Source organism: Atta colombica, unplaced genomic scaffold (assembly GCF_001594045.1).
Source record: "Atta colombica isolate Treedump-2 unplaced genomic scaffold, Acol1.0 scaffold238, whole genome shotgun sequence".
Classification (NCBI taxonomy): Eukaryota; Metazoa; Arthropoda; class Insecta; order Hymenoptera; family Formicidae; genus Atta; species Atta colombica.
In genome coordinates, this window is record NW_017259336.1 from 237,777 (window position 1) to 264,830 (window position 27,054).

General features: G+C 35.8%; 1 protein-coding gene across 3 annotated transcripts in view; it reads left to right on the forward strand.

Moving 5' to 3' along the window:
- LOC108688774 (tribbles homolog 2) overlaps positions 1–26,038 on the forward strand; it is a 28,435-nt gene extending 2,397 nt beyond the window's left edge. For 2 of the 3 annotated variants that reach the window (XM_018195172.1, XM_018195174.1), the window contains exons 2-4: positions 8,689–9,389; positions 14,791–15,092; positions 21,844–26,038. In XM_018195172.1, the coding sequence (XP_018050661.1) occupies positions 9,072–9,389; positions 14,791–15,092; positions 21,844–22,303 (1,080 nt within the window). In that variant the 5' untranslated portion in view covers positions 8,689–9,071 and the 3' untranslated portion in view covers positions 22,304–26,038. Of the gene's footprint in view, positions 1–89; positions 278–8,688; positions 9,390–14,790; positions 15,093–21,843 lie in introns of those variants that run through there. The other variant, XM_018195173.1, reaches the window with a different exon arrangement.
- Positions 26,039–27,054: the final 1,016 nt, after the last annotated feature.

Consider the following 27,054-nt stretch of genomic DNA (forward strand, 5'->3'; position numbering starts at 1 on the left):
GACGTTTGTCGCACAGGTAATGTTATTTTTTTCTCCTTCCGTTGTTTATTTCCACTGATTGTGAGTCAGCGTACCTTCGCGCTGAATGAGCGTGTTTACGTTGAACGAGCGATTTGACGCAGGCATTAAAACCGGTACGATCGCAGGCGAGTTTACATTCCATGAGACACCACCAGCGATATGCAAACAATCTGTTTGTTCCTGACAAAAGGAGCGTAACAGCTAATGCGAGATCCATCTTTCTCAATCTTTTAGCGATTTCGATTGGATACACTCGGTACGTACAGACTTTTGTATAATGGCGTTTTTGGCCTGATCGAATTTGCATGAGTTGAATTAATGACGTTGTCGTGCTCTCCTATTATACGGTAGAGTGTGTAACGTCAAACAATGGCAAAGCATTTTCCAACTCAATTGGTGCAAACGCTACTAGTATACTACTAGATTCATAACTTTTAAAAGAGTAACTCCAACTTTTTATGTACGCGTGCGGAGATGCTTGTATATGAGTTAGTAGTCTCTCTCTTCTTCTTCTGATGGATTTCCGACCCACAAAGGTCACAGCACTATGAATTAAAGAGTCTAATAGTATATACAATAATAGCAGTCGATCGTAATACTGATGCATATTAAAGACGTATACAAATTGACGTAAAAATGTGTACTTAACGTAAATAAAAACCGGGTTAAACCGTGAAGTTCTTTCTCACCACATACTTTATTGTGTTGTTACATAAAACATGTATTCAAAATATTTGTATTTCATTTTTACACTCAGATTAAATCAGCGTATAACGGTTTTAATATGCATCAGATATCCAGAAATTTTAAAGTTAATTATTTTTACATTTCTCCAAGTACTTCATAAGAGTAACTAATGTAAATATTGAGTGCGCATTAGTGCGTCCAATCGAATTCGCTATTTGACGCCGGAAATTGTACTTCTCACGGGAAAGAGGGGGGAGGGAGGGAGAGGGGGGGGGGAATAACGACGATTTCTCTCAATCGACAATCCGCGAGATGAAATCGAGGATGCTCCGATAGAATGAGAGGGGAGGGGAATTTCGCGTCGGGGTCGTCCGGCCCGACATCAACGCGCGGTCATTTTTACAATGTAAACGAGAGCGCGGAGAAGCTGTTAGGCAATTTACATATTTCGCGAGCTTGCGTCACGTTCGGTTGCGCGCTATTAATGCAAACTGTGTCCGCAATATCGCCCCTCGTACACGAGCGCGACGATCGTGGAATTCTCCGCCATTTTGACCTTACCGAAGGATATCTGGTATCTCTGTAGCGCGCGCGCGCGCGCGCGTGTGAATGTGAATGTGTGTGTGTGTGTGTGTGTGTGTGTGTGTGTGTGTGTGTGTGTGTGTGTGTGGGGTGTATGGCCGTGTGAATGTGTGTGTATGGCCGTGTGAATGTGTGTGTGTGGCCGTGTGTGGGTCGGCTGGTAATATCGCGAGTGTCGTTTCGACACACGCGGTGACGGCGATGGCGACGGCGGCGGCGAACGCAACACTTTACTAATTCCGAACTTGCGATTTCGTCAGAAACGCGCATTTCATTTACAGGAACGGGTGGGAGGGGTGGGGTAGACCTCGACAGTGCCCCGAGGAATCTGCGCACCTGCCGGCTAAATCGCCTCACGAGACCGTCTCGACTCGCCGCTCCGTGAATTTGATTCTCTCGCAATAATTTTATCGAAGGCTTTAAATTCTGTTGCAAGTGGCTTACCTCTTATTTCATATTAATCTTGGCTGCGTTTAGAAATTTTACTCGGATGCACCCAGGCGTTATTTTATCCTTGTTTAATATTCGATGAACAACATAGATCAAATAATATCTGGGTGCATTCAAGTAAAATTTCTGAATGCAGTCCTTTAATGGATAGGCTGCAGCATCTCAAGCACAAATCTTTGTATAATGCATGAAGGAGAAAATCAATCAGAGTCTTTTATTTCATGGAAAGCAAGGAAATGAAGAATTTCATTTTCTTATGCATTATGCGTTATGCAAGATTCTGTGCTCTCGCTCTTAGTTTTCTTGAAAAATTTTCTTTCTTGTCTAAGGAAAATAAAAGATACCGTTTCAGATACCTTGAAATCTTAAAGTCCATTATTTTTACATTTTAATACTGAAAAAAATGACGTTGTATCAAATCAACAGCAGTATTTTAATTGAAAATAATTTTATCAATTACATTCACAACACAATTCAGTTACATTTAATAAAATAAATATATCATGTTCTTTTTTTAATAAAATTTTATTTTGTTTCATTAGTACTCTTATTAAAAAAAATCAACGAGATTATTATTTTTAAATAAAATAATGCTATTTTTCAGTAATATTTCCAATATGTAACTAAAGTTTTTTAATCATAATATACTAATAAAAAATATAATTATAAAATAAAAAATTTTTTGGAAGCTTTCCGAGCATTCCTCTTATCAACTTTTATATTTTTAAATCTGTTTTTTTGACAATTTCGAAAATTCGATTTATTTCCAAACTTTGATTCTTTGAAGTTGTTAAAAGTAACAGCCCTAATCTTTATTTCCTCTATTTAAAGATTAAAAAGAAATTATATAAAGATTTATCGATTTTATATAAGGGCGAGGATGTAACAGAGAGTAGATTAAAAGATATTACGCGATACTTATTTTATATATCGAAAGACATGTATGTGGTAAGGGAAATGAATACATTGCATGGAAAAAAGCCATAGAAAGGTCAGCGCCGTTACTTCTATTCATGCACAACGAATTTGAATTCGTGTAATTTAATACACAATAAAGATTACATCATTTTCTTTGAAAGAAATTATGTAATGTTTATTGTGTATCAATCTTCGTGTATTATTGACTGTATCGATAGCTTTCACGCACTCTCTTTAATGCCTATATTACACTAACGATTGGAAATTGCGTTTGCATCTCTTGACCAATCAAAAAGGAACTGCTGGTCTGCAGTAGCTTTTTTTTATTAATCAATTGACGCAAACGCGAACGCAGACAATCTCCAATCGCTGGTGTGATACGGGTATAAGATTACTCATTTCGATCACCACTAGTGAACTCTATTGCATACTGAAAAGCTCACACAAGAGGAAGGAATCCTGCTCAACAAGAGCGAGCCGAGAGAGACAGTCAACGAGAATATTGTTTTCTCAGTCTTGCCTGTATATGTATTGGGTCAATAGAACGTAGTACGTTAGAGAAACAAAGAGCGCGATCCCCTGCTAGGTACTCTTTGTTGGCTTGCTGCTTTCATGGCTTTGTCGGCTTTTATAGTGGAGAGTTTTCCAGTACGTTATAGGGTTCACTGCTCGCCGTGGGGTGCGTTTCAGGGTATTATCATTTTATCCTTGTTCATGGAATGTTAAACAAGAATAAAATGATACCTGGGTGCATCCGGATGAAGTTTCTGGACGTGATTCTATTCCAGTTTGGCGCGCGTGGATTTCAAATGCATGTTCCTTCGCCTATCTCAGCCTGTTCTCGAAGCTGAAATGTGAGATTAGATTTTGTAATTCCGTTAATAGTCCCTCCGTTTCGATTTCACTTTCAAGGGACGCGATACACAAAGATTATCAGTTTAGCTTTTTCGAAATACTAGCGATAGCCGGATTCAAGGAAACAGGTCGAGCTTGCCAGACATTGGGTCATCACGCAATATCTGACTGCTCCTTTAATCGAAGTTCGAGCACGTTCACCTGTCGATACGGCGCTGACCTTACGAATATCGTGACATTCACGTGATCGAAGATAGCAAACCGCTTTCCGCTATTGAGGAAAGTCCTTGTCGATGATAAAACCGATATTACCTCGTCATCTTGTTTCATATCGTACGATGAAGAGGAAATGGCAAGTGACGGGGAGGAGGAGGAAAAGTCAGGGAGATCGCGTTATTGCATGCACAGCCCTGATCTTTGGAGCGAGGAGACCCGTCGTTGCGTTGGTGTTGTCGACTTTTGCGCAAGTGCGTAGATATCGTAATGGAGGAGACCGCGAAGTATCGCCAGTCAGCATCTGCCGCGCGAGTGATATATGATTTTCAAACGATACAATACAAAAACGCGGCACGTAAACAGGCGATAAATTGAGCAATATCTCCTTTAAAAGACATCTCCGTTGTCTGAAATAACTATTCTCGTATTGATCGCCAAAGTTGATGATTATAAAAATCGAAGACTGCCTATGTAGGCCAACTGAGAATAGCAACTGTGAATCTTAGAGATTATAATACCGGATATCTTTGTTGTTGACTTTTGTCTTTGCTATGATTAAAAAGATGCTGCAGTATACAACCTTGGTAAAAAATATTAGGTATTTTGTTAACCATGAGCTTTGAAATCCCCTAGGATTAGTATTTTTATTCACCAATGTCACCATCGATCTTTATTTTGCACAATTAAGATTGGTATAACGTTTCGCGGAAAACTAATCTTTTTATTGGTCTTTTCAGCAGAAAAACAGCTTTGCAATTCATGATTCTTTAATATGATTTATTATACATTTAGATGAAGCAAGGAATTAAGGGCAAGAAGAAGCGCAACCATTTTTATAATTTTCGTAATTAATTGGAAATAATATAATAGGTAAAAGAATATAAGATTAATGGAAAAATATAGATGCCTTATATTTTTTACCAAGGTTGTGATAGCTGGAGTTTGCATTAATTAAATTGTAACTTTTAATTTGCTTCACGCAAGCAATTCATTAAATTTTATGAATTTTGAAATCCTCTGTCGAAGTTAAGTACTTTATTTTTATATTACCATCGATCTTTATTTCGTACAATTAAGATTGATATAACGTTTCGTAGAAAACGATCTTTTTGTCGGTCTTTCCAACAGAAATACTGATCTTCATATCCGACCTTGTCACTCGTTATTGTCGAGACGTTAATTGTTGCCACTAATTCACTATAATTCCTCACATTGTGAACAAGAACAATGACCGCTTAGCAATCCTAGTTCCTTAATTAAATGATATCATTGAGCTAAAATATGTATATCCTACATATTTCTAGAAAATAAAATCTAATTATATACGAGCAACAGTAGTTGTTTATAATTGAAGAATTGAAAGTAGAAAGGAAAAATCTCGAGAAAAATATATTGATATCTTATAAAGCAGTATATATTTACTTCTTTTATTTTTGACATCATTGAAGTGACAAACGAGGTTAAGGATAATGTAATGAAATTAAATTTGGCTTCTTTTTATTAATTGAAAAAAAAAGAAGTTTACTGCGCAACAAAGTCGTATAAAAAAATAATAATATGCGACGCGCCGCGCCGGTTGCATGCTTCGAGGAGCTTCCTCAAGGACAACTGCGCGACATTTGCATATCTTGAATCGACGATTCTGAATGGTTATGCGGATAGGAATGTATAATTCGAGGAGGGGTACCAATCGAGGAGCAAACGTCGGAAGCGAATTTCAACGTGAGAGATGCATGAAGATCTACTTTCGTCCACTCGATTTTCCCACGAATAAATTGCTAACATCAAATTTGCTGCGGTTATAATTGAGTCTCTTCATGAATTCCTAATATTTAGGACAGTTAACTGATGTGACCTTCATTATGTATGAACCACAGAAACCCGTGATTTTCTTCATGGCAAGCGCCGAGTAAATGTTTACGCTCGCTCGCACATCCTTCATTTTCAAACGTTTGTAGAACTCGACACAATCATGACCTTGATGATTCGTTGAACTCTTGGAATAAGGAGAAAATGCCTTTGAAGTTTGAATATAAAAGCTGACTTATATGAACGCTACAAATGCTTTGAAGTATTTTTATGATCAATTAGTAAAATTCTTTCTTCTGATTGATAAATTAAATGCTTCGAAACATTATAATGAATGTTTGACTCAGACTTATTGTTTCCATCTTTCAACTCGTTGTCTCATTTTTACTCTCATTTTTCTCTTTTTCTATTTAGCTACTTAGATATTTTTGTTCCTTTATTCCTATTTTTACTTATTTCTATGTTCTTAGATGGCTTGCTTAAAATAGTAATGAACATTTTTATTTATTTGTGTATCCATCTCTCTTTCTTTCTCTCTCTCTCTCTCTCTCTCTCTCTCTCTCTCTCTCTCTCTCTCTGTCTCTCTGTTTTATCTATTAGTTTATTTTTTTTTATTTAGTTATTAAATTACCACATAATTTATTCGAAGATGGCACTACCGACTAGACTAATATTCATAGCCGGTTCTTATTTTAAGACCGTCTTAAATAATGTCTGTGTTAAGATACTAATGTCTATCTTAAGACTGTACTGAAGATGGTCTTAAATAATATAAGAACAATTGTGAATACCAGTCTTATAATGTTCGATATGAAACAAGATTCCAATATTAGTACAAACTCAGGCGTTTGATTGACAAATGAAATTGGCTGACGACACTTACAATATCAAAGTAATAGTAGTAACAACCCTCCTAAGTCTCCATAAGTCCATAATTCTCGAACACAGCGCACTCGTTTTAGCGCAACCACGGATTTCGATGATGCGGCAAGCAAGAGTGCATTTGTAAACATCGTGGATCAATGGCGTGTCATCGACATTTATCAGCAGGGGATGTTGGCGGGAGTGTGCGAGGAAGGAGAGAAAGACATTTACAAGTGATAAAATTACGCGCATGAGTCATCATGCGAGTGGATCATCGCCGCTACTATTTCAGGCAGTCTCGAATAAATTCGACTGTACCCCTCCGGATGAAGAAAAGGAGGGACATTCTCCTTTCGCGTCATTTCGCGTCCACGCGATTATCGTTGCCATCACTGCTGGTCACGTGTGGTGTGCCACCTCCTCTTTCTGTCCGATCATTCATAAAATCGTCACGTAATTTTCCTCGTCATCGATTACTTTCGTTCGTCTAGTTCAGTGCTGGTTCATACCTTGAGACAAGAGCCATCGATGTCATGTCACTTATGTCTGTTTCTACCGATATAAATTAACTTTAATCTGATTCAACTTACTCTTCACTTTTCTTGTTCTAAGAATTAGCAAAAGATGAAGAGTAAGTTGAACTATGAAACTCATGGAAGTGTCTTCAACAGTTCAACTTACTCTTCATCTTTTGATGAGAAAGAGATATTGCACTTTCTAAAAGTGTGATTGAGCCCATGTAAAAAATACGTGTCTCATATTTTTGTCTAGAAAACAATGTATTCAATGTTTATTGAAATCGAGAGGGAATACTTCCATAGGTTTTCTTGTGATAAATAACTTAGTATCCATCATGATTGGGCCATTCGTGTTCTGCGAATTTCTTTTTAAAAATACTAGACGCACCTGGCTAAATATTTTTCCTTTTTCAAATACATAATCTTACAAATATTTTCCAAAGATATTAAAATATGTATAAAAATCGTTTAACAATTTTTATATAATACTTGTAAAAATGAAGAAAATTAATTCAAACATATAGGCATTAGTGTTTTGAGGAGTTGCAAAATTTTCTCATAAAGATATTAAGGATAATTTAAATTTCACTTTCCTGGCATCTGATGCTATAGCGTAATGTTTGCATAAAACAAAATGAGCGATTGCAAAGCGACGTTGACTTTCTCTCGCAAACTTTCAGATAAATTTGCATTTGCTTTCTAAGTTTATAGACGACAATCGACGATCAACATTTGTGTCTATTCTTATACTTATTCTATATAAAAAAAAAAGTAATTGCACTTAGGCCGAAAGACTATGCATTGAAGATTGAGATTAAAAATTAAAGATGGAAATTTCACCAATGAGTATAAAGAAGTTTTAGCTCCTTTTTCTGATTGGTCAAACTTCAATCTCATTCTTTAATGCGTAGTCTGAGTCTTAGTGATGGAACGATCGATGTTCGTAACGCGAACACACGCCGGAAATTGATTTGGGGCAACCGCGAGACTCGCCGTCGTCCCTGTAACCCGGTGAATACCCCTGACCTTACGGACTTCCCCCTCTTGGCTGTGTAACTATAGGAATTACGCACAAGGCGCGGGAATGTCGAAATGTCACATTTTGAAATTGTCCGTGAATCATATTACGAACTCTCCTCCCCATCCCTGTGAACGGAACTATTGTCGTGTCGTTGGTGTCACATCAGATCTTGCGAGTATACGTGTATACGTCGTGTAGGCGTAATTGTCGTGTAGGTGCGCCATGCTTCTCCTGCTATTTTGGCCAGGGCCACCTGCGCGGATTATCGGAGACACCTCTTCTTTTTTATAACGAAAGGGATGTAACGCGGTGTCTCTGAGAGGAAGCCGTGATGCAACGCCGGTTTATCGTGATCCAGTATTTTCTCTCTCGAATTTAAATAAAAGAGGTTGCAGTGGCAAATGTAGACTCGTACTTTGACTTTAAAATGTAACGCGAGTTACATTTTCTTCGTAAATAAATAATCTAATCTACAGTGTTCTTTTTGTATTCTTTCTGTTTTTTTATCACTTTTTATTTTTCTTTTTGACTTTTATCCTGTTTTTTCATTTTCTATCGTCTAAGGTTGATGAACCTTGGAATAGACAAGAAATATGTGACGAGAAACGCGATTGTCGATAAAATTATCGCCAAGAAAAGAACAGATGAAAATTAGACACAAAAAGCAAAAAGCACATTATAGATTAAGTAGCCTTAATTCTGAAACTAACTAGCCATTATTACAACAGTCTTTCTTTCGTGTTGCAGGATCAGCTCTTGTAGAGAGCGACCGACTGATAACGCACGAAGATCTCTCTCCGTCCAAGGACCCGGCAGCGACTGCGAAACGACACTGCACGGGTCAACAAAAGCACAAGTGATATTTGTAACTAATAATTAACGCGATTAGAGCTTAGAGGAGCCGAGACCGTTCTTGCGAAACTCCGTATTTGTATATACAAATGTCGGATACTCGAGCCGTAATATTCAGTGCTAAGTCCAAGTGACGCGAAGTGTGTTCAACGCATCTCACTACGATTCCGCGTGGACCAGGACACGATACAGAACGGCAAAGTAACGGCTGCATCGAGTGACACACCGAGTGTGTACGTGTGCGTGCGTGTGCGTGCGTATCTGTGTGTGCGCGCAACATGAGAGTGGCCAGGCAACATCCATTGCATTTGCAAGTATCGACCCGCACCAATAATGGCAAGTTCTTGGTCGGTACCAATAATAGTCAAGACGTTGTCCATCAGCAGCCATCACCGCAGCAACAGCAGCATTCGACCAGCGACGAGAGCAGCGCGGTGGTTCCAGGCTGCGTCTTTCCGAGCTGCGAGTCGGTGCCCACCGACCTTCACGGGAGCCCAACTATACTGGGGGATCGATTCCTGCTTCTTGGGCCGGCCGAAGGTAGCGCTCTTTATCGATGCGTCGATGTGCACAACGACCAGCAACTTGTCGCCAAGGTTAGATTCGAGATTCCTTTACAAATCAGTTCATCATTTTCGCTTCAGCTCCAACATGGAAAAATCTTGTTCTATGTTTCTATAAAATCTTAGTGATTAGTAGGAATTATTTAATATTTCTAAATCTAATCTAATATCGCTAAATATTTGTAATATCTCGACAATCAGTAGGAGGTATAATATTTATTCCTTACATTTAAATAGTATATAATTTCTTTTATTAGCAATACAATGGTTGCGTTTAAAAGACAAGCTGCTCAATAAACGCTCAGTGATTTTTTAATATGTTTGTCTTTAATTTTTTGTTGAATTTAAATTGTACAGACCGAGCATGATAATAACTGAATGTTCACTGACAATGAGTTAAGGTCGTAGCACAGAATTTTGCATAATGCTGCATAACGCATAAGAGAATCAGTCAAAGTCCTTCATTTCGTACTTTGATTGAATTCCTTATTCTTTATACAGTGTTAAGACAGGAGTTAACGATAGATTTTTGCACAATGCATAACGCATAAAGTATAAGAATCTTTTATTTTATGGAAAGAAAGAAAATGAAGGACTTTGATTAATTCATTTTCTTATGTGTTAATGCAAGACTTGATACTCCCACCCGTATGCAAAAATATGCTGCGGCCTTTGTTTTTTGAACGCAGCTTATATATTAACAACAATATACTATTAAACGATCAGCAATACATGCGATAATTTTATAAGATCTATTTTAATTTTAGACTTTTTATATTGCTTATTTCTCAAATATTGCTTTCTTAACACGTCGAGGGAAAAAAGGTATTATTTACAACAGAAATTGATATTCTGAACGGTATTCTTATATAATAACGGCACAAATGGCTAACGCGATAAATAACCAAGGTTTCGCAATACCCGATGGCAATATCACGAATTAGCTTCTTGCTGTATAATGCGGCATTGGCGCGGCATATAAAGGCGACGCAGCGCGCCATCGCACGTGGATGCATCCGCGGCGCACTGCAGCTGCCGAGTTTCCATCCAACTGCCGTGGCGTTATATAATAGAGCATACGGACGTAACGGTTCGCTAATGTTCGGGTCGATCGAAGCTTCCACCGTGAAGCTCGTTGCGAGATCAACGACGACGCAACCGAACGGTGTTCGTCTGGGAAACGTTTACGACTTCCTAGAGGAAGACTCAATTAATCCTTATCTAGACGACCTCTTTCCCTAATTGAAGGGAGAAAAAAAACGATTTCCGTTGAGATATCCGTTCAATAGAATCGCTCGTCCACGATTTAAGGTCAAGATATTTTAAGTATGTCGAGGATGTCGAAAAATAAAGGAATCTATCGGTTTTTTTTCTTTTAGCACTAAAATATTGAGTCATTAATGATCGTTTCTATTTTTTAGATTAATATTATTTTTCTCGTGAAAGGATTCTCGTGATAGGATTCTGAATTTTTTTATTTTTCAATAATTATGTCCTTTTTACTGATAAAACGTTTGATTTTTCATCATTTTCGTTATTTTCGTAATAGTAATTTATAGCTTATGCTCATTTCTATGAATAATAATAAATTAATTTTAATCTTGATTCAATTTATACTGTTTATTTTTTCTAATTTTTAGAATTAGAAAAAATTAATGGTCTTTCTACAGTAGCCCATTATCTAAGCTTTAAATCGTAAGTAAGAATTTATTTTTATTCTTTTCATTCGATTGTGATTGGTCAATTTCTTACGGCTTAAGACTTAAAGTTTAATTATTTTATGAAACCCGAGAGAGAGAGAGAGAGAGAGAGAGAGAGAGAGAGAGAGAGAGAGAGAGAACAGAAAATAAGAGATTTCTAAATATTAAAATTCCCTGTTCCTATTGCCTATTCTTTCCATTGTTTTTAAGTTGAACTGAAATTAAAGTTAATTTACATTGGTGGAAATGAACATTAGTTCTTTAATGCCCATTTCCATCAATATAGATATAATTTTAATCTCAGTCAACTTCAACTTACTCATATCTTCATTTTTCTTTAATCTTTAGAAGAGATGAGGAGGTAAATTGAAGCGACATTAAAATTAATAATTAATCTACATTGAATACATTGGAAATAGGTATTAGTGAGTAAGAAACGTTAATACTTCTAATATTTATAACATGCTTATTTCAGATTTCTCGTGCAATTCTTATTGAAAGCGCTTTTAACTCGAAGTTTCGAGACTCCGCATTTTGCATCGATAACGACGGATTTCGTTACGTTAGATCAAAGTACATATGCAAACGTAACACGTGCGCAAGTCGTTTCTTGTTCCTTGAATGCATTTATGTTTATTTATGTCTATTTGCATCGTATCGTTTACGCTTACATGCTTGGAATTTCATATGCGCGGAAGGATTTCAATGTTTCGGTTCTCCTTATTTTTCTCGCTCTCTTCTTTCTCTTTGCAACTCGCTCGAAAGGAACTGTCGCATAACTTATGACTACGAGTCGGCGTGGATTAAATTTTATATCAGAATCTACCACGAGCAATTTTGTTAAAATCATACAAGAGGGAAAAGTATAAATTTTTCCCTATAAACTATCTCATACTAACTTCACTTTAGAATTTTAATTAAAATCATAGAATGAGAGTACACTAAAAAAAATTTACTAAATCTGAATACACATTTCTTTGAATAGTATTAAGTAAACATTTACTTACAAGTACATAAATATTTGCTCAATAAAAAAAAAGAAGCTAGTTAAATCACATTAATGATTTTTGTATCAAATAAATATATGTTTACATTTAGTTTATATTTACTTGGAATCATTTAAACGAATATTTATTAAAATTTTGTTTTTTTCCAGTGTATAAGTTAAAGTGAGATGATAAATAGTAGATACATAGGGAGAAATTATATATTTATCTTTCTCTCTCATAGGATTTTGATAAAATCGTTCGTGGCCAGATTCTGATATAATAGGATCTTTAGCGTGGACTTTCCTCCCCACCGCGTTTTCCACTAACATTTTACAATCGCCACGCGTTATACAATGAGCCGCTTACATCATCGGCGTTGTGAACAAACACAAGGTTGTGTCACCTCGCACCCGCCTCTCTCTCCTCGTGACATCCGTCGCATATCGCCACACACTGTCCGTTATTCATAATCGCTTCTAAAGCCACGGTCGTTTAATTTAATTGACGATTACACACGAGAGCGTCGCGCGTTTTCGCAAGCGTCCACCGCTTCGCTGTGCGAATCGCGATTGTGATTTCGGAGGAAGAAGAAATAGGGGTCACCGTTATTTCGGAGAAAGGGAGTCGTAGCCAGACTAAAGCCTCTTAACTCTTCTCGAAATAGTTGCGAGTCAAGAACGCGTATTATAAAAGAAAGCGTTCATTGTTATTTATATTTTTTGATCACTCTGTATACTTGCAAAGTTTCATTCGACTGAAGACGAATTCGCGTCAAAAAAATTTTTCCATAAAACAGGTAAAAAAGATAATCGTTATTCCATATATTCATTAATTATATCGAACACTGAGAAAAAGGTTGAAATATTCAAAAGCAAATGTTACTTGTGACATTTTCTTCGATATATATTGCTTATAAAAAATATAGTCTGATGACAGACTATACATTTCTGTAAATATCTTATTTTTTTTATTATAATTGTAAAAAAATAAAAATGGATGGCTTATTTGCTAAGAGTAGTTTTATTTCATATTTAAATGAGGATTTAAATTATTAATTATTTAAATAAAGATTTATTTTGGAATGAAATAAACATATTTTTAAGTCCTTTTTTCTCAGTGCACTTGACAAGTTGCTGAAAAGTTGGTATTTGAATTGACTGTTTGCCCAAAAGGCTGATTTTTCTTCTTTTACGTTCATTTTTTATTATCAAAAACCGCGAACGAGTTTTGGGCGCATTTTCTCGAGGCATTACAAAAGCGTGTCCGGTGGCCGATCGGGGTGATTTCGTAAAGAATGCACGGTGCTCTTATTAAACTAATGGGACTCGAATGTTGAAATGGTGTCAGGTTTCGACACGAGCCAGAGAGATGAACAGCTGGACGAGTAGAGTTTCAAAAGTAATCGACGATTTCGTTTATTGTATGGTAGTTTTCATAACACACAGAGTTTTTTGCTGGCAAGGATCGAAAAAAAATGTTATTTATAAATAAATAATGCATATACAACCGATTAGATTCTATTCCCTTTCTTATTTTTTTATTTGTTATATCAAGAGTTAATTATAATTAAAATTATGTCAAATGCATTTGTATGTAATATAGCTTCAAATTACTTTGATATTGAAATCTGAAAACTCGGTTAATTAAAATTAATTGGAAAAATTGGAGCGGATATAATTTTATCAGCTTCAAACCTCGAGATTGTAAAACTAGATAAAGAATCACATATCTTAATAATCATCATTTAAAATATGCGAAGTGAATATTGCTCTCTTACGGATATCCGTTGGAATAATTGGAGCTCGTTACGATAAAATTCACTTCCACTCGAACCGAAATTGAACACAGAAATTGATAGTCAGTATATCGAATTTCCGTCAAGCATACTTGTTAAAAGAAAGAAGCGTATCCGTCCTTTTAACTTCTGTACAATCTACTTTTAAATCATATATACAAATATATTAAAACTTATTCTAGAAATAAAGACTTATTAATCAGGAATATTAATCTTTAAATAAGTGATCACAATATCTCACGCAATAATCTTAAAAACCTTGTTCTGAAAAAGGAAAATAAAAAGCCTTGTCCAGAAGTCTTAAAGTTCATTACTTTTACATTTAATTTTATACATACTAAATAACTGTTCTCTAAATCTAAATCAGTGGATAATGACTGATACCATGCCAAGTATGCCACTATAATCAGTGAATTAAATGTGAGATCCTAACCTAGCTAATCTTTAATGTGTGATCTAACTAATCTTGTTTTAATGCTTAAATTTAATATGGTATTACAAGATTGAAATTAATTGAAATTAACGTGTAAATATCAGTATTTTAATTATATAATGCTCAAACATTCTTCCTTTCTTAGTTGAACTTCACTGATTATCAGTGCAAAGTATGCCATTGGGTAATTAGTGACTATCCACTGATTCAGATTTAGAGAGTGTATTATCAAAAAATAAAAATAAAAATAAAATTTTGTGGGGTGTACTGAATATCTTAGAGTTAAAAGTTAAATCTGCTTAAAAGTGAAATGCAATAAATAATGAAAAATACTGTATCAATTAATTAATTATGACTAGTAATTGCAATTAGGAAATGAAACATCTATCTAGTAATACAGATTTGACAAATTTTGACAGATTGTGGAGTTTCACTTCCGGCATATTTTAACAATATTTTTAACAGTATTTATTGCAATTGTCTTTGTTGCTGAGTCCGTTGCATTTCCGGATTGCAGGCGTTGACCGTGGGCGACAAAGGTTGCGAGGCGTTGCTGCAGGCCCACCTTCGTCTGGAAGGCACCGGCGCGGCGAGCGGTGTGGCTGGTGTAGTGGAGGCACCTGGAGGTCGGCGTTATCTTCTCTTGGAGGGTCATCACGGTGACCTGCACGCCTACGTAAGGGCACGCAGGAGATTACGCGAGCCTGAAGCAAGGCGGCTCTTTCGACAGGCAGCCAGGGCTGTGGCCACGTGTCATGAATACGGGGTCGTGTTGAGGGACCTCAAGCTCCGGAAGTTTGTTTTCGCCGATGAAGCGAGGTAAGAATCCGTCTAGTTCAGTATTTAGCTTCTTCAAAGTAAATTCGACTAAACTTCGCCTTAACTTACTCAATGATTAACTTGTGAAGTAGGACGTAAAATATTTTATATATATTTTAACATAGAATTATTAATTTTACGCCCCTATCGTAGACTATTGTATATTTAAATTTAATTATTTTATTTTTTATTTTAAAACAAAATAATTATATTTATAATGCTGTAAAAATGTTGAAGCATTATGAAGGAAGAATATAAACACATTTTTTTCAAATCAGTTTTTATCGTAGTTGGATGTCTATTATACTTATATGATAACGAAGTAAATTTCAAATTGATGTTTGATAAAAAAAAAATAATAATTTTTATAAAAATAATTTTTCTCTCGACGATTTATTGAAAGTTGATAAGTGACATACATCCGGATTGAAGCGAAGGTGTATCGATAGCTCAGAGTTCGCGTTCGCTTTTCCGAGTGAAGGGGAAATCGATTGCTCCGAGTGTGCTTTTCTCATGCGAATAACCTCTCCGTTCTCAACGCTGGAAAGAAATACTTGGGATATGAAAATAAAATAAATATGAAATTTATCGCGTGACATTCGTTCAAGAACAAGAAGAAAAAAAGCGTGTTAGTACACATAGACATAGCGTATCAAGATGCACTTCATTCTCATTTAAAATAAACTCATTCAAGAACACTCATTGTTCTATGTCTATAATATATCGAAATGGAAGAGAAAGTGAAGTGTGTTGATTGATTGATATCAATCACTTTCTAATTAAGTTAAACATATTACAAAACATCATACAAACATTATGTCTAATTTATGATCCTCGAAGCCAGTGATTTTTTAAGCTCGACAGAGGCAAGCGATACGAAACGACCCTGTCTGTGAAAAAAAAAACCAAATGCAAATTACATGAAATTAAGTAACTTCTTCAACTCAAATCAAATTTAAATTCGCACAAACTTTGACTTTAACTCAATCCAAATTTAAGTTCGCATAAAGTTAAATTTTATATCTAATGCATAATGAAAAAGATATAATAGAAACAGGGAATAACAAATAACCTATCAGAAATCGTGTATACCAGAATACACGGCTAGGTTGAAATATTATTCTCTGTTCCTATTCTTTTCAACTGTGTCTCAGGCTCGATTCATTGTCAAACAGGTGCATCAAAGTCGCTAATGATTATGAATAAATTGCAAATCCTTACGAGTTACGAACAATGTAATCGCTTTCATTATATTCCTGTAGGATTTCACATCGAGTCGTGATTTAGGGTGTGTTTGCGAGACTCGTTGGTGCGACGTTATCTGTTCACGATACAACATACGACGCACCCACGTGTCGCTGCGGAAGGCAGACAGACAGGCAGGTCAGGCCTATGTATAATACATACAGGCAACAGTCGACCAAGTCAAACCGAGCCGAGCCAACGGGCGTGTGTTGTGTGTCGTGTACATGCCGGGCAATCGAGAGATCGACAACGGACTCGTATGTCGGTCCGTTGTTGGCCAATCGCATTCCTACCGCGCGGCGAGCTGCTGCTCCCGCGCGCGCGTACGTAAGAATAAGGAGAGTCCGGGGAATGTTGCAAGCCAGAAAAGCATATTGGTTCATCGGCTGCTGCGGCGGAGTTTTGAAACGTCGGTATAATTAGGAAACGCGTGGCTCGGCTCGTTTCACCGGCATGGCACGGCGCGACACGGCGCGTGATATACTTTCCTCCCTTTCTCTGAGAGGGAAGAGTTTCTCGCCTTCCTCGAGTAATCCTCGCGCAATCCCCTTAGAATACAATAATGTGCGAAATTCGGTAGCTAATGAAAAGTTCATGATAATAATTATCGAATGGGAACCCTTTAATCGGCATGCACTAAATTCTGTAAGTTTGATCAATGTGGTAAATTAATTCATTAATACCAGTTTCTACCAATGTAGATTAACTTTAATCTTAGTTTAACTTCATCTTTTTCTAATTTTAAAAATTAGTAAAGAATAAAGAGTAAATTAAACCAAAATTAAATGGACACTGGATACTCCTTTCTACCAATATATGTAGTTTAATTTTAATTTCGGTTCAACTTACTCTTCATCTTTTTCTAGATCTAAGAAAGAGATTGAAGTTAATCTACATTGATAGAAATGAGCATAATAATACCTCAATTCCAATGTACAGATTAGCTTTAATCTCAGTTCAACTTTTAATCTTTTTTTATTATAGTTCTAAAAATTAGAAAAAGATGAACAGTAAGTAATTGAACAAAAATTAATCTGCATTGAAGAAAACAGGCATAAATCTCACACTGAAAAAAATATAAGTATTAAATTTTAATAAATATTTGTTTGAGTAGTACTAACTAAATATTTATTAAATATAAACTGTATTTGGTACAAGAATTATTAATTGATTTAAAAGTGTCATTTTTTTATTGAGCAAATATTTATTGAATAAATATTTATTTATTTGTTTAAACTTTAATCGGCATGCGCTAAATTCTGTCTAAACATTTACTAAATGTTTAGATATCAATAAATATTTGTTGATACAGTAAATATTTAGTTAGTACTATTTAAACAAAATATTTATTAAAATTTAGTATATTTTCAGTATACGATTTTAAAAGAAATTACTCTCGCAGTTACTGGTTTCGAATGCGTTCTTCTTCCTTTTCGAAAGTTTGCAAAGATCTCCGTGCACGGATCTCTCTCGCGTGGGTTTCTCTTTACCTCATCGACTGACAATAGGCGGATTAAGGCGATCAAATCAGTCTTTTCCCGGATGCGCCTTCGCATATGGAGTTCGACCTATGATAATTTGCTAAATACGTCACGCGCGTGTTTTAATAAAAAACATGCGTCGTCATTATTGTTATTATCGTCATCATCGTTGTCGTCAACGACATTGCAACTCTTGATAAAAAACATAATGCGATCACGGGGCCGAATTTCTTTCTACGCACCACGTTTCGCAACTACACTGAGCATTAAACTAGTCTAGTTCGACGTCGAATTCAATCGTCTGGACAGTCATTCGTGAGGTTAATGATCTCGATGAGTAAAATCGTCAGCCTCGTTTAATTCTTGCGCCCGAGACACTCTATTCTTGAAAGTGTAAATCCGGGACGTTGACCTGAGGACCTGCATTCGGGCATTTCGCACGGACATCCGTGTAATTTATTTAAATATTTACATGAAACATTAACCTTTAAATGCCTTTTCGGCGTGACATATCTGATTTTCTTTTTTCAATACTTTTTCCATTGCTTATATAACTTTTTTATTAATAAATATCAAAGTTGCATATATTTGCTTAATGTTCCTTAAGTACGTTCCTTAGGTTTCTTATTTTCTGATTAATTTATTTTGAAATTAACTTCACTTAATTTAATATTAATGTAAAAACTATGTTTTTCTGATTATGATTAATTATTAAATTGATGGTTTTATACTGATAACTATATAAAACAATTAATTTAGTGATTAACTGTATAGCTAAAAAATACACACACACACACACACACACAAAATTTTTATCATCAGATTAAATATATAAATTAATGAGAAAATGAAAAACTGGACCTTAACGTCTAGCATTTTGATTGAAGAAAAATGTTTTACAATATGTTTATTTTTATGGAAATTACAAGCAATCGAATAGGTATGTTATAGTATTATTCTCGTAGTATGGCGTTTAAGGATTAAAATAATATTATTTTTTACAATTACGAACTATATTTTAAATTTTCAACTTGATATTTTAACTCGGTATTTACAGGATGGCTATTTTAGAATAAAATATTCTAAAAAAAAATAATTTCTACATCCGTGAGATGGATTATGTGATTCGTTCAAATATCCACGTAAGCTCGCATCTATATAGCCGATTAGTTACGGATTTTCCTTGTACAGAGTGAAGATTAATATAATCGTGAGATGAAAATTATCTCGAGAAGATTCACCTTGTCATTAGAGACATTAATTTGCCGAGTGACTGCGATAGTTAATTGATTAATGACGCTTGATTAATGATTCAGTAGATGGCATCAGCAAGTTCTTTCTTACATTCTTCAATTGTAATATAGCGAAGAAACGAGAGTTGTGCTCGCGTTTGGAGTTGAAGGAGATCGTTGCCTTGAAAGACCGATGTCTTCAAATATCAACATTTTCTTGACGTTCATAAAATTTCACAAGCTGTCCAAGAAATCACATCATGTCTAGTATCCGCCATACTGAGGGGTTCTTGAACTCAGAGCGATATCGTGCTGTGACCGAGTGAAAGTTTGCGAAGAAAGCTGTGCGATATCCTCCCCCCCCCCCTCTCTCTCTTTTTCACTATCTATATCTCTTCGTGGCGGCCGCGTTTGGTTCATCACGAATGGCCTAGCGTGCCATCGCGTTTGTTCGATGAGAACATCATTTGCTCGTGAGAGAGACGAGGCCATTGACACTCGTTCGGATTGTCAAGATCGTATAACGACTCTCTCGCGTGATGCGTGCGTTCACCGAAGGCGCGCTTCCGTCTCATTAGTCTCTTCCAAAATCTAGTTGAACTAGATTTTTCTTGCTATGATGGCTTCATTGAAAAATGATTCCTTTCAAATAAACACATTGTATTCTACGAATACAATGGATTATATTGTGTAACTTGATTAGGGTTGCCATAAAACTGAAGCTCAGAGAAATGTCAGGGAAATTGAAAGCAGTCAGAGAAATTAGGGAAGTCAGAAAATTTTGCAAAATTTTTTTGTGGAAAGTAAAATTCTTGTCTTTGAAGTAGAGTAATATGTACATCACATCTATGCAGTTTTGAAATACTATCAACTTAATAATTAAATGCAAGCAGTGTCAGTAACATCAGTAGCAATTTATATTACTATATTAAATTGTTCTCCCAACAAAATATTTGATCTTGATAAATGAAAATACAAAACAGTTTCAAAATATTATTGAAAGCATTAGAGAAAATCATGAAATTTTGTTTGGAAATCAGAGAAATAGAATTCTTGCATGAAGAATTTGTGGCAACTTCTTTGACATTATTATTATATCGGTGAAAATGTCTCTCTTGTTAGAAATTTTCTTCATTTATGATGATAAATTCATAAAGCTATATTCACAAAATAACGTTGTATTAATAATAAATTACAACGGAATTAGTGCGAAAGCTTTTACCAACGAAAATTCAATTTTCCAATAAATGCAATTCTGATTTGTTAAACGGGATTTATCTCTTTTTACTTTCCCTTTCAATTTATATTATTTTATTAAACCCGCAGAAGTGCAACGAGTTTTAAAATAAATAAAATACCTTTAACCAGCAATTGTAATATTCCATAAAGCTAAAATATTTCTACTGGAAATGACTCAAAAGAATGACAAGTACAGGAATGTATTTCTGTAGGAGGATATGATATAGAATACGTGGCGCTTTCCCGAGCGCTGCCCCTTCTCCCGAGTGAATATTGTGGGCGAGAATACGAGAACTCGTGTCGAAGGAGAGTTCAGAAGTTACTCAAGAGCCAAGAATATTACGTACACGCGTGACTTCCGCGTTGCAGGTTGATCAACGCAGCGACCGGCCAGGGCAGCGCAGCGCTCTCCTCTCTTTCTCTCACTCTCTCTTCCTCCTGTGTTCGTCATCGCGTCTTATTCCACGCTGCCAACGACGACGATGACGATGACGATGGCTGAGAACGATGGCTCAATCGCGATGTCCTCTTGCTAAATTGAAATACCTTGCCTTCGGGCGCGCACTTAAAGTACACGCGCAAAGCGAATCCGAGAATCTCTCTCGACCGCGCGCATTAAAAGATTGCATGATCCTCGGCTTCTAGTTCGCAAACTTGCGCAGCGAGTAGATCATAACCGGTCGATAATAAATGCAGGGCTTGGCGTAACGCGTGTCTCAGATACGCAGAGTGAATTTCACACGACGATAGGAAAAAAGATCGTAAATCTTTTGCAACGTTTAATATTCTACTCACAACTCCTTTGAGAGAAAGACATAGGTCTTTAATCTTATTGATATTTGGGTGGACTGTTCGTCTGATATACGCCTACTAACTATTGAATAATATTTTTTACATCTTAAGAGCTAAATAAATTAAGACTAAAGGGATAGAGATGGACATATATGGAAAGAACGGTTTTTAAAGTATCTAAAAGTTTAGTTTAATATAGATCTGAGAATAATTATTGAATCATCAAAATGTTTATATAGAACGTTTAGACAATTCTGCAAAACAACATTCTATTCTTAGAAAAAAAAAGTTAAATTAATGTAGTTAATGTTTATTTCTTTCGATGAAGAAAGAAATAAGAAAGTGTGTATTTAAGGCAAACATATTATATTTGACTTAAAAGCATACATTCTCCAATGAAAAAAATTAAAATAATTAAATTAATTTAGTCAAATAAACAATTAATTTAATCAAATGAACATTTTTTCCCTCAGTGTAACAACCAGCTTGAGCGTTCTACATAATTATTTTGAGGGTTCACATTAAATTATTTTCAGATCTATACTTATTGTTAGAATCTAAATCTACATCTGTCTGTATATTTATATCTTGCTAAATTTAAATCTGTATCTATCTATCTATATCTAGCTAACTTTTTAAATACTTCAGCAAAATTGTTTTTTCCGTGTTGGGATATGCAATTCGATTATCTCTCTCTAAGACAATGGCAATTGGCAAGAAATCTTGACGAATATTTTCGAATCGATCGTTTCTTTTTTTCAGAACGCGGCTTCGTCTGGAGAGTCTCGAAGACGCGGTGATCGTGGAGAATGACGACGACAAGCTGACCGACCGGCGCGGCTGTCCAGCATATGTCGCGCCGGAAGTGCTGCGCTCCGGACGCGCCTATTCCGGTAAGGCGGCGGATATCTGGTCGCTGGGCGTGTTGCTGTATACGATGCTGGTGGGCCGTTATCCGTTCAACGACGCCGAGCACGCGTCCCTTTTTGCCAAGATCTCGCGCGGCCTGTTCGCCGTGCCGGAGGGCCTGAGTCCACGCGCCAAGTGCCTGATTCGCTCGCTGCTGCGAAAGGAGCCATCCGAGCGGCCGTACGCCGAGGACGTATCGCTGCACCCGTGGCTGTCGAAACCGTTGCGGTTACACACGTCTACGTCCGGCAGCAGGTCCTCGTGTCAGGATCAAATCGTACCAGAACTATCTATTAATCCTCAACAAGACTGACTCTCTCTCTTTCGGGGGAAGAATCATTATTCCGCGCGTGACGGCATTACTCTGTCTCATCCTAGTGCTTCTCTCGCGCCGACAGTCGGGTGGAATCCTTCGGCCGAGAGGGGGGAGTTAGCGCAATCAAAAGAAGAAAAAAGGCGAAACGATTTTCTTTTAACACATTGGCTGTGCCCGTAGAGCAGTAGCAGATCGGCGAAAAGCGAAACTGTTCTTATCTCTCAAAGAGCCCGAAAAAAATACACGCGAAAGGTCGAATGAAACCAACTATTATCAAAAAGAGCAATAAATTCAATAAAAAATTCTAATTTCAAAAGATTCGTAAATTGAGAAATATATGTATACCTTGGCAATCTCAATGTGTTAACGGCAGCTGATTTTACACGCTTCGTTCACAGAAGTTTGAGTCGCACAGTCTCCAACTTGGATCAAAGAATCGTATCGATCCTTGCATCGTGGAGACATGCGGCTAAATACTAAGGGTATCCTCCTCTTTTCGCCGGTCGAGGGACGGCCTAGAATAAGCTTCGAAAATAGAGCGTACTAACGTGAGAAGAGTAATCATTCTCGATGAAACTTTTACATAGAGGAGAGTAACCAAAGTCTCTATCCTGAATACAATGCCCTGGATTATTTTCCTCGTTTAAAGCTGTAGCCTGCGAGTTGAAAGGTCGAAACGATGTCGAAACCTTGAATAAGATGATATTATGTCTCTCCATTATATAAAAATAAGCTCACTCTAGTCCAGAGACAACTCGCGGTTGAAGCGCCGAACAGAGAAAGTAATTGAGGGGATCCTCTGTAAAATAGCGTCTCGATTTTGGTCATTCTCCGCTGGCAATTTCGGAGGCAACGTGACGCAAGTGATTAATCTCTAAAAAAAGTCTATCGGCTATATAGAATCCTAGATTCGAGAAACATTGCCATTACCGGTCCAAGAAATATTTTGCCTTGTTGCGTACAGATATATTCGCGCGCGCGAACGCGCGAATTCCTTGTGATAGAATCTGACAGATTCTGAGCGATATATGTGATACGAAATATACAGGTTCTTTCATAAGCGTTATGCGGTTACTTGCGATCATCTGTCTCTGAAGTCCATGTACATTAATTAATGTAAACGATCGAATTTGATGTTTGTATTGTGCGTTAGACATACCCGAATATATCCTCGACTTTCTCGTATTTCGCGTTGCGTATTTACCCGGATAATTTTTCACGCTATATTGGCGAATCTGTTATACACACAAATAAAGTTATGTAAATACAAGCGAGGGACGTGGAACTTATCGTAAGTTCAAGTACAACCGGTGAGCTTTGTATAGTATAGTGTATAGTATAAAGCGATGAATATATATGAATGGGATCAGAGATTGAGTCGGATGCAAAGTTAAAACGCAATCAAAAGAGAAAATATAATGATTCAGCGTGAAAAAATAAATCGCTTCATAACGACTAAACGTTTATTAGAAGGTCGAATAAATTTAACAAACGAATTTCTAATTATTAAAATCCGACTCATTCTTCCTGCATGCCCGTTTACTTGTCATTATTATATCACGGAGTCAATCAAATATACTAGGCGAACATTGAAGGAAGGAAAATTTCTCGTTTGAGTGCGATAAAACTTCATTCTCCGACCTAAAAACATTGCCTAAAAAGTTCAAGACTGCTTGGACGTGTGGCCTATACAATTAACTTTATTAGAGAAAACGCAAAATACGTTGCATCGTGAATTTCTAACTTAAGAACAATAAAAGAATACGCTTCTGGATTACTCATACGACAGAGTATCCATGAATATATTAAATGTGTTCATCAATGGCAATGTTTTCAGGTAGAAGTAAGTCTCTAGTGAATCAAAGATTTATTCTCTTCTGACACAGACCTCTAAATCATCGCTTGCGTGACATATGTATGTACGGCTCACTAGGTTTCGATTTTAAAAGCAAACGAAGCGAATGATCGACACTTTTTAAGTTTGGGCATATGAGGCTGCGCGTCCTATTTTGAGGACTTTTCTCTTGAATAAGATTCTTCGATCGATATAAAACTATGAATAATTCTCGACTACTTTCAGTAGACACTTATGTCATCGCAAGTCAATTATGAGAATAAAATTCCAAAGCAGACATTGACATTCTTATTTGCATCAATGCCAGGTAGCGTGATATTTTCATAAAGTTATTTTCTTCTTCGTATTATGGTGGGTTTAATATTGTAATTACTTTAATATCGATGTTAAATAAAGGAACACCGATGCTGCAGTCGGTAGACGTGCCCAAAATAATACTCCTGAAATGTTTTCCGGAGTCAAGACTAGGTTTAAAGCTAAGCAATCGAGATTAAAACCGCCATCTTATATAGACGAGACTAATTCGAAATAGAATTTTTTGATCCTTTTTAAACGATGAAATAGTTGCGAAGGGAAACCAATATTTATAAATGTTGTCAAATAATTTTAGAATCGAAATTCGATTCTGATGAACCAAAATTCATTAGTTTAGATATATATATATTCCAGAAAATTGCTTATTTAATTTGGGTGGAAATTTCTATGGGTGCTTTCCAATTATAAAATCACTAAACATTTCCATGCATACGACACAAATTATGCCGTAATTGTCGACACAACAGCTCCAGTGTTATCGGCTATATAAGCTTATGTTTTCTCGTGACAGGGATGCGTTCTAAAACTCTGTCAATTCAAATATCATTTTATTCTTGTTATTTACCGAATATTGAACAAGGATAAAAAATATCCAGAGTTGAGTTTTTGGAACGCATTCCAGGTTACTATAAATGAGATTGAAGGAAGAACCTCTGCTTCTCAAAGAGATTTTTGCTGGATCGTAAGATCAAATTAATGGTACTGCAATCCAAATATAGGGTCGGAAATCCATACAGGGAAGGGACTGTTAGAAGCAGAAGAAGAAGAGATTGGAGGACGTTGGGTGGCCAACATTTTTGCTTTTCTTCATTCAATACAGATGGAAAACTACATTTAATCCAACTATCCGAAACTATGCACAGCGTACATATTCTGTTCTAATTGAATCTTACACAATGCTACATTTCGTCCATTTCTGTTTACGTTGATTAATTGGAAAGCATCCTATAATAAATGACTGTGAAATGCCGCTTGTTTCGTGAAATCGGGATTTCGGGGAACATTGTACTAGACATGAGAATCGGAATTGTTGAAGTACAGCCTCATGTGAAACTCGACTCGACTCCGCGTCGGATAACGAGGAACATCTCGTAGCTTGTCAAAAACTTTGGGATCGAAATTGAAGAAAGAAAAGCTCCAGATACGATGAGTTTGTCGATCGAAACTGCGATTCGATCCTCATTCCCTCACGTTCGACGAAAGTACCATGTGTTCTTGTATTTAAAGATACCCGTCTACCTATCTATCTACATGAACTTTTTTGTAACTTCCGCGAGAGTGAAGAGAGAAAGAAAGAAAGAGAGAGAGAGAGAGAGAGAGAGAGAGAGACTCCTCTTTTCCTTTTTATTTTATAATATTCCCGCAAACGGGGCACGGTAACCCAGATGCGGTATTATTCCTCCTCGTATCGTTCTCAGTCAGGGTATAAAACGCCGCGCGCATTCATCGACGTTTAATTTGTACATAAGTTCGACGCGATTAAATCCTATTGTATTCAATCATTGTCTAGGTGCGTTTAAGGGACTTTTGTTTCTGTATATAGATAAAATAAAATGGCGTTTATGATGAAGAGCCATCTTTTTCTTTAACTTGCATCTTTCTCAGATTGACGCTTTCACTTCTATAATAAGGCAGCATTATGTTTTGGCAAATTTACGAATGTATTACACATATTTTAAAATAATTTAAAAATTATAGAAAAATTACGGATTATTCTAAATCGTATTTAAAAGTAATACAAAAAATTTAACAACTGAATCAAAAGCTATTTCAAAATAAAAGATATTTTTTTATTTGCTCTAATATTATAGAAATGTATTGTAAAATGACGTAAATCTCAATTTTTTTTTAGTATTTTAAGTATTCAAAATGTATTATTATAAAGTTAAATTACGATGAGAGATTATAATTGTTCTGTAAATAAACAAAATAATATTAATTTTTTTCTAAATTTTTGTATGAATCATAACAAAACTTAAAAATAAATGCATAAATCATTTTGAATACTTTAGGTATTTATACAAAAAGATTAAAATTTTTGTCGTTTTTTTTATTTTTATAGCAATAAAAATAACACAAATAAAGAGTAAATGAATAATAAAACGTGTTATTTAATAAAAGTAGAATGTTAGAAACACAATTTTCCCATGTACATGTATAATTTATTGTAAAAATGAGTGCAATACATTCTTAAAAAAAATATCATGTCTCTGATAAATGTTGAATTATTAAAGTTCGTTCTAAAAAGGATTGCCGAAATTTTAATTTAAAAATATTGTAATAAATATTATGAAATTTTTAAAAATTAAATATGTATATATAATGTATATATAATGTATATATAATGAAATCAATTTGATTAGAGGTCGGATTTTTTTCAATTTAAAGACAACAATTGCACATGAGACATTTCAATTTTTTTACTAAATTGCGAATTGTTTACATAATTTTTTTCGACCTGATACAATGTAAAAACAACGCTTTGACGCAAAAGAAAATCAGTAGCGACTAAAGCACTTGTAGGTCCTCGTCCGCAATCGGTTTTAAATCTTTTCAAAACAAAGATAATATTTAGTTT